At 35.9% G+C, this 8,570-nt stretch overlaps 2 protein-coding genes across 2 annotated transcripts in view; one reads left to right on the top strand and one right to left on the bottom strand.

Moving 5' to 3' along the window:
• Positions 1-5,316: 5,316 nt before the first annotated feature.
• On the top strand, positions 5,317-6,599 carry LOC105060539 (mitochondrial import inner membrane translocase subunit TIM14-3). Its single transcript, XM_010944305.2, has 3 exons — positions 5,317-5,573; positions 5,903-6,081; positions 6,212-6,599. Exons 1-3 carry the CDS (start codon positions 5,571-5,573, stop codon positions 6,366-6,368), a joined length of 339 nt encoding a protein of 112 aa, XP_010942607.1. The 5' UTR covers positions 5,317-5,570; the 3' UTR covers positions 6,369-6,599.
• A 1,413-nt stretch (positions 6,600-8,012) lies between these two features.
• The window catches only part of LOC105061376 (pentatricopeptide repeat-containing protein At5g66520), a 1,975-nt gene continuing 1,417 nt past the window's right edge, over positions 8,013-8,570 (bottom strand). The window contains exon 1 of the mRNA XM_029260737.2: positions 8,013-8,570. This exon is cut by the window's right edge and continues 1,417 nt beyond it. Within this exon, the coding sequence (XP_029116570.1) occupies positions 8,289-8,570 (282 nt within the window). The 3' untranslated portion in view covers positions 8,013-8,288.

Here is an 8,570-nt window from a genome sequence, read left to right as displayed (position 1 = left end):
TTTAGACATAAAGGTAGAAATAATTTAAAAAAAGTTTAAAAAAATTTAGTATTCTTAGTTTAACTCTTATATTGATTAGTATTAATACTCCAATGACATACCTCACTCATGTTCTACTAAATATCAATAGTCCTTTTGAAAATTATTTGGTGAAATTTGAAACTTTAAGTTAAATGATACTTAAATCTAAATTCTTTCTTTACTCGAGGACGAACAAAGTTCAAGTTGGGGGTGTGATAAGTGATATATTTTTATATTTATTGTAGATATTTTTGATAATTTATGATGTTAACATCTTCTTAAAAATCTAATTTCATGAATTTATTAAATTTTCTTGAAAAATAAGTAATTTTAGAAAAAATATAAAATCAGATATATTTATGAAAAATAAGATGTTAATTTAATTGAGTAATTTAAACACCAAAATGAAGAAAAATTTTTGAAAAATTTAATGCATAATTTTTCTAATTTTTCAGGTAAAAATCGGAGCAAAAACGGAGCTAAAATACCCTAAAAAATAAAAAATATAGCCTCCGGTGCACGGTGGACCGACCGGTCGGTCTACAGAGCCAGGATGCGGTCCACCAGAGATCTCACGCGGTCTACAGGCGCGGTTCACAGGTGGTGGAGGCTATTTTGTGCGATCGGACGGCCGAAAACTCATCCATCAAGAGATCCAACGGTCCATATTTGTGCCGACTTTGAATAAAACTCTTCTGCGCAATCCGACGGCCCAGAATCAATCTAAGGTGCGATCCAACGGTTGAGAATGAATCCGATTGGAATTAGAAGATTAAAAGTTAGATTTTGATCAGATCTGAGCTATCCAAGCTCCATCCGATGGCCAGAAATATTCCTAAGGGTTTAATATGATTTCTAAGAGTTTTAGGACTCCTTTTGTGATCAGAAAAATATGAAAAAATTATCTATAAATAGGAGGTTCGGGAATAAGCTTTGGGAGGAGAAAAAATCAGAGAAAAAGTAAGGAAAAAATAAAAAAAAATTCAAAGAGCTTTAGGGATCAATTATTGGGAGATTATGGAGCTAGAGAGCTTGTTGCGAGGCTAAATCCTTCCAATCCAGGAATATGATAAAGCCTGTAAATAGATTTTTATTTTTTTCTTTTTGTATTTAATTTTTATGCAATAAAATTATGCTTTTATTTCATATCTTTTTATTTTCTTTTAAGGTATTGATCCAGCCTACACGGCCTATACCCTCTATTGACATGCCGTGATTTCTGGATACGGTACGTGCTTTAGAGAGATAGATCATAGTATGTTAGATTGAATCTTAGATCTTGTAATTGAATTTAGATAGTTTATACTCCAATAAGACGAGCTGTAATCTACTGATACAGTCCGTATCCCTTAGAGATAAACTATACTAATACCATAATTACAAGAATTAAATATTGTATTATAAAAAAAAAAAGAAGAAAATAAATCTCTTTGCATGGTGGATTCAGAATTTCTAGATTATTTCTCTGAATTATTTTCTTTCATAATTTAATTTATACTTTTTAATTTCTTGCTATTCTATTTCTTGTTAATCCTTCTGCAATCAATTCTCTTTTATTTTTTTATAAAAAAAGAGATAATCGCCCTAAATTCTCGTGGAAACGATCCCTACTCACCCTATCTATATAGTTTGAGTTAGTTTTTATTCTTGACCACCTACGACAGCGATCAAGGACATATTTGAAAGTGGAAAGAAATCTTAATCTATGGGTAGCATCGGTTTCCATGGGTAGGATATATGAAAGAACACTCAAACCATATGTTACTTAATTGAATGGGATCTAAGGCCACCAAAATCTGATCCAAACGATCAACCTAACCCATATTCAACTTACCATAAGCAAGTTTAGATTTGGACTAAATATGTTCGAATCATAAATAGGTTGACCTATTCAACTTGTTTAGCATTAAGATCATGTTTAGATCTCAGATGTCTAACTTATTTTGCTTGGTTAACTGATTTAATATTTTAATCAGATTGGATCAGATAACTCGTTTAAGATATATTTAACATGTTTAAAATCTTTTTAATCTATTTCTATCATGTTTAACTCAATCTGCTTAACTTGTTTACATCCATTTAACCCATCCAAAACCTATTTAACTAGTTTAACCCATTTAATCTAACTTAATCTATTTAATAAATAGGTTATAGGGGTTAGATCAAATTACTTATTTAATAAACATGTCAGATCCAGATCTGAATTTTTTGACTAATACATAGATCAAATTCATGTTAAAGAATTTTGAAACTAACTTGCATCCAACCTGACCTGTATCTGACTCAATCCAACCTGATTGCCATCCCTAATGAGACCCAAAATCTTATCTTGCATTACCCAATTGAGTGAGACATAGCATACACCAACACATGAGCTCATTGCGAAATCAATTGAGTCCAAATCCTCTGCAATGCAAATGACTCAATATGAACTAAGACATGAGCTCATTCTAAAATCAATTGCATTTAAATATTCTATGATTCATATTTTATACTACAAAGAACGATACGTGCTCAAATAGCCTACTATGTTTAGCATCAAACACAATTGTATTTGGACACTCGAGATGAGCAGCAGTGGTCCATCCTTAAGATGGATGTTGTGGTAGCTATCTAAGATTGTACAAATTCTTATCGTGCAAAACATATACCACAGAGGATCCTAATACTTCTGGAGTTTGGATCCTCTATGGTGTGTATTTTGATTGCAATAGGGTATACAACCCTGGATAAAGCCCATGACATCCATCTTAGAAACAAATAGTTGCAACTTAACTTAGGCGCACCATATTTACGATCGAATGAGATTTTGTTTAGATTGTTGAGATAAGTGATGATCCTCCATCTCCAAGATGGACAATATGATGGCTATCTAGGGCTATACAACTCTCTAATGTCCTCTTCTGCTTTTGTTGCATCAAAAGGAATTAACCTATCTAATGACTGGCCTCTGCTTTATCATTAGAAAAATTTATCAGGCTTTGCTTCAGTCCAGCTCTCCAAGTAGGAGTAACAACTCCATGCAACACTTGTTGATACCCTTATTTTTGGAAGAGAATACCCTCAATTTTGGAAAATCCAAAGTATATTTTTTATTTTAGATACACTACCAGAATACCATGACATTGGTTTGTTTGCTGAGACGGAAAACGAGTCGGAAAGAAGGATTATCAGGGGGAATGGAGAAATGGAGCAATGTGACATTGTGAAATTAAGATTCAAAGGACAAAAGGATAAAAGAAGAAAGACTGTTTCGAAACTAATCCGTTACTACATGGCTTTTTAGATACACCTATGTTGTAGTTTAATTGGGTTGCATCCAATTTAATTTTGTAATAGAAATTACTTTAGTGTTGTAATTTATTTAACCTATTCTAGATAAAAATTGCCTATTAGGAAATTAAAAAAAAGATTCAATTACTGAGGATAAAATTCATGTGTATGTTTAGGTAGCCTCGTGCATCCATTGATGGTTACTAAAATTTAGGAAAGTAGACAACATCATATTTAATTAATGGTATTCAATGTGCACTTTAATTTTATAACTCACAATTAACTTTGTAATCCATGCCAGTGTAATTTTATAACATATATTATATAATCTTGTAATGCTTTTTAATTACTGATCTATTCTAATTTTATAAATTAAGTATGTTTCTAGAGTGTTGATATCCATAGGAAGCAACAATTTATTTCTGTGAGGTATTTTATTTACTACTTGCCAATACCCTCGAGAAGCAGCCTCCCTCTATTCCTTCCTACCCTATATGATCACCTCCTGAAAGAAATCCTTCTCATCTACAACCTTCACTAGCTCGATATCTGCCTCCAATGGAGGAGCTGAGACCTGTGAAACACCCACCTTCTACACTATCTACAATAGAGGATTGAGTTTTCAATGAGCTCTTCTTCTTCTTTAATCACACCTATTTTCAGAAATAGAAGACTGACCGAATATGGTCTTCAGAAATAGAAGACCAACCGAACAGCATCTCCAGCTGAGACCTGTCGGTTCTTCAAACATACAACGCATGATTCAACAAGGATGAAGCTGCGAGCCATCTTTATAGATAACGCCTGTTGACCCCAAGAAGATGGTGAATCATTAAACAACAATTTTCTCCTGTACTTCAAGCCTTCTGGTGCCCATTGGGAATAGAATTAAGCAACAAAGTCTCGCTCCAAACCATTCATCTTTATGTCACTCCCCCTTCCTCTCCCTTAGCATATGTTCTATTTTTCATTTTGTATATTGGATCCGTTTGATGGTCTAGACTATGCTTGTATGATTGGTGCATTGAGGTATGTTCATGTTGATGGTTGTTGCCATCTTTTAATAATAAAAAGAATTATCTTGTTGGCCCAGAAGTGCAAGAATATTGAAATAAAAATTATAATAGCGGCCAATAGATCATCATAGAAATTTTAAAAAGAGGGTGATCCGGTTGACTAATTCAAAATCCTCTTGAGCAATCCAATGTTTTTTTTTTTAAATAATTTAAAAATTTTAGATGGGTTATTTTTTTCTGAAACTAACAAGAAAAAGTTACAACGATACAATTAATGGATGAGAAAAATAAATTGAGAAGAATCATCTACAGAATTTAGCAAAATAACTTGAGAAGAATCATGTACAGAATTTACTAAAGAAAGTTGATATAGTCAATTTTTTTGAAAAAAAAATTGAGAGAAATTGACTATGAGATTTATGGGTTGGAATAAGATTTTTTATTTTTTTTATATGATTTGAATCAGCCCACTCCAAAGCTACTTCTGGATATTTATATATGTAAGCTTATTGATCTATAATTACAAAAATTTAACTCTCAATCCCTTATCTGACGACAGCGTAACGTTTAATCGCTTCTCTAATGTAGGCACTCATCCACATTGCCAAGAAGGGCAACCTTCTCACCCTCCGCTACATCCTTCCTCCCCACCACTCCCATGGCCACCATACCCCAAAGACAGCTGTGCATGCCCAAGATTAGTATTCATGGACAGCAATTGGGTCCTATAGAGATCGAAAGTTAAACGTATCGTAGATTGGAAGTCTTAAAATTGGTCAATGAAAATTAAAGATTAAGATACGATGTACAATTGGATCGGGCCTTAAAAATTCCTTAATTTTGTAGGATTTCAACCTCAAATCACCCAAAACCCTGATTTTTTTTGTATATATAAGAGTCTGGCATGCAAGTGAGGCCGTACGATGATACGCTGGTGGCTACCGCAAGGTGGTTTGTATTAGAATTGTTCTGGCTGACCAAGAGACCCGGACCACCGCCAGCCTACCGCCTTTCCCTTTCTTGAAGCCCAAGCCATCGGACCCTCTAAACGAAACCCTTTGTCCCCCCTTCTTTGCCCCTCCATCGACCAATCCGCTCGTCTTTAATTCCTTCCTCCTTCCCTCCTCCTCCTTTCTTCGAACCTAATCTCACTATTTTTTCTTCCCGCTCTTCATTCGCTCTTTATCCCTGCAGCTAGGGTTACACCTCTTGCCTTCCGATCGGTTGCCTCTGCAAATCCATTGAGTTTGAGCTTATTTAATGGTAAAATCCAACTGTCTTTGTCCTCAATTTTTACTCTAAATATTATAATTCTTATGAAAACCAGGTTAATTAATTAGTCGTTATTTCAAATGTTATAAGCCTGCTGCTGCTGCTTTCGAAAATTGATGCAAATTTTTAATTTCCCCAATTGTCGCATATTCTAGCATCTGTCTCTATTCCCTTGCACTGGAAACGAGGTCTGAGGAAGTTAATCATAAGTTTGGAACTGATCCGTGTGGTTCTCGTTTAGGTTGCGAATAGGATTTTGTTGTTGACTGCTTGGTAGTTTACACAATTTCTTTTCTTTTTTTCAATGTATTCTTGGCCAGGCAACTCCTCTGATCACAGGATTGTCGGTTGCGGCGGCTGCCATGAGTGGTCGGTATTTGATTCGGGCGTGGCAGGCGTTCAAAGCTCGCCCTGCTGTTCCTCGGGCTCGCAGGTTTTACCCTGGTGGATTTGAGAGGGAGATGACAAGGAGAGAAGCAGCATTGATCCTTGGTGTCAGGTATTATTGTCTCATAGCACTTATTTTTTTTCGACATGATGATAAACTTCGTGATCTTCTAGTTTGAGCCTTGAGTTATGCTTATGTCTTGCAGCATTAGAATTTGTGATTTGATCTTTTCTTGTTTTAGAGAGCATGCTGCATTGGAGAAGATCAAAGAGGCTCATAGGAGAGGGATGGTAGCAAACCACCCGGACGGCGGAGGAAGTCATTATCTTGCTTCAAAGATTAATGAGGCGAAGGATATGTTGATTGGAAGACAAAAGGGTGGGTCGTCTGTCTTTTAATTGCAACAACATTGTGTTTGGATTACAGCAACTTCATGGATGATTGAGGAAGGAAAGATTGGAAAGTTTTAACAATCCAAAATTTTGTAGCTGTCTTCTTTGATTCAACATTCAAATGTACTACTGATGGATGATATTTCATACAGTTTATTCTATCAGCTGTATTATGTTATTCTGAAAAAATTGTTATGGTGACATTAAAGAAGATTATAAACAGTGAATTCTTAATCATCTGTGAGTAATCAGTGACCCTTGCTCGATGATTGGTACATCCAAAATAATCTGACAACTTGGAATGTTTTTATTGTCCAACTAAAAATTCCACAACACCATTGAGTCGGGTATGTTCTCCATCCTCAATACCTCACTTGTCATCCATCCTCAAGTTGTTCATGTAATCCCATTGTATTAGCACCAATTGCCTACCACTTCCTTTCTTGACCATGTTTGCAAGCTCTTGAAGCTGGTGGAGGTTTAACTGGAATTTGGGATGTTTGTGGGAAAATATTAGAAAATATGGTTATGGTAACACAGCTCATGATCTTTAGTAGGAAATGGTGGTAGGAATAGGGATGGGATTGGAGTAGGTTTCATTACCTTGATCATACTCAAACCTCAGATCTTCACTAATTGTTGGTGAAAGAGAGTATTGGTTCTCAAAGGCCTGCAATGTTCAATGGAATTTCGGAAAATATTAGGTCATCGCTTCTTAGCAAAAAGATTGGGTGATGGAAGCCCGTTAAGTACATTGGAGAAGAATGCTGTTAAACTTGATGTTAGAGGAAGTGTCAGACAGTTTGGAGTGCTACCAATGCGATCTGAAGGTGTCAGGGTTTAGTAACAATATTCTGTGCTTGGTACTCGTCTAGAATCTTAGTTGAACAGAAATTGGAAACAGGTGACGATAAAGGTGCTGAAAATTAATGGGTGGAAGCTTCCAGGCAACTTTACCTTCTCTAAATTTCATCATGTGTTTGTATACAAGTCAATTCGGGACTGCTGAGTTTGATTCATTCATGGAAGAAGGGAAAGGTTCATTGAATATTTTGACACAACATGGGGTTAGCTTCACACGTTTGATAAAGAAGAATATGATAGATCCAGGTGGTAGATCTCTAGTTGAGTTTGAAATGCCCGAAGGAAAGAAAAACTGACGTTTATATTCTCTCTCTTTCAGAAATGAAACGACTGTCCAAACAATCACAAAAGGTGAATTTGAAGAACGACTCTAAATGTAATCAATGACACAATTTGTTCTTTTTCACAAATGTCCTTCCTTTAATAGTATAAGCAAAACTTTTTTTTGATCCTCTCAAACAGCTTGCTACATTAAAACTCATTATTTGCTCAAATTACATCAAAAATGTCTGAAAAGTCTCAACCTATCCATTTGGGATCAGTTTCTCATCCTTTAAGAAGAAGCTTATCTGCAATTCCTACTTCCCAACTTTCATCTAGTTCATCTGTTTGCACAATCATATCTTATGATTACAAGAGGAAATATTTGTAATCTCTAGCACGTTCTAGAAATTTGTAAGCCACTGCAAATTTCCTGAAATGCTGAATCAAAAACATGAATCATCTTCACCAATACTCGTTGGTCATTCTAGGAGCATGATGCTTCTTAAACCTGCAATAGTTGTGTCAATCTCCTATTATTCTCTCCCTGGTGGTTCTTAGAAACAAGCTAGGTAATGGGTGTGAAAGTCTCTACAGACTCTGAGGCTCCTAGCAACCCAAATCAGCATGTCATACCTTGAGTTGATTATTTGAATGACCAAAGTGAGCTTCTTGTTTTAATCAGATAATTCTGCCCCTTCTCTACCATGTCATGCAATCCCACCAGTAACTGCAATATGTCTGCCCCTTCTCCAAGGTTGATATAGAATCTCTCATAACGAATTCATTGGCTGGCCAATTCTACTCTATGAAACTACGCCCAGTCTCTTTCTTGGCCCCTATCTCTTCCATTGCCCTCCTCATGCCTCCTGCGTCATCCCATTGACCATTAATTGCATACATGTTAGCCATTAAGACATACCGACCTCCATCATATGGTTCCAATGAGATCAAATGCTTCCCAACTCGCTCCCCCACATCAATTTTATGGTGCGTCCGACATGCCGACATCAGTGCACCCCACTGTGATGCCTGTGGCTCCATTGGCATGCTGAGCAAGACCTGTTCAGCCTCCTCGACCTG

The sequence above is a fragment of the Elaeis guineensis genome, chromosome 2 (genome assembly GCF_000442705.2).
Source record: "Elaeis guineensis isolate ETL-2024a chromosome 2, EG11, whole genome shotgun sequence".
Taxonomy (NCBI): Eukaryota; Viridiplantae; Streptophyta; class Magnoliopsida; order Arecales; family Arecaceae; genus Elaeis; species Elaeis guineensis.
The sequence above is the reverse complement of the archived record's forward strand: the minus strand, read 5'-3'. Positions and strand labels throughout refer to the sequence as shown.

Coding starts and splice junctions, on each gene's coding strand:
- LOC105060539 (XM_010944305.2), top strand. Junction 6,082..6,211: donor GCATTGATCCTTGGTGTCAG/GTATTATTGTCT, acceptor TTCTTGTTTTAG/AGAGCATGCTGCATTGGAGA.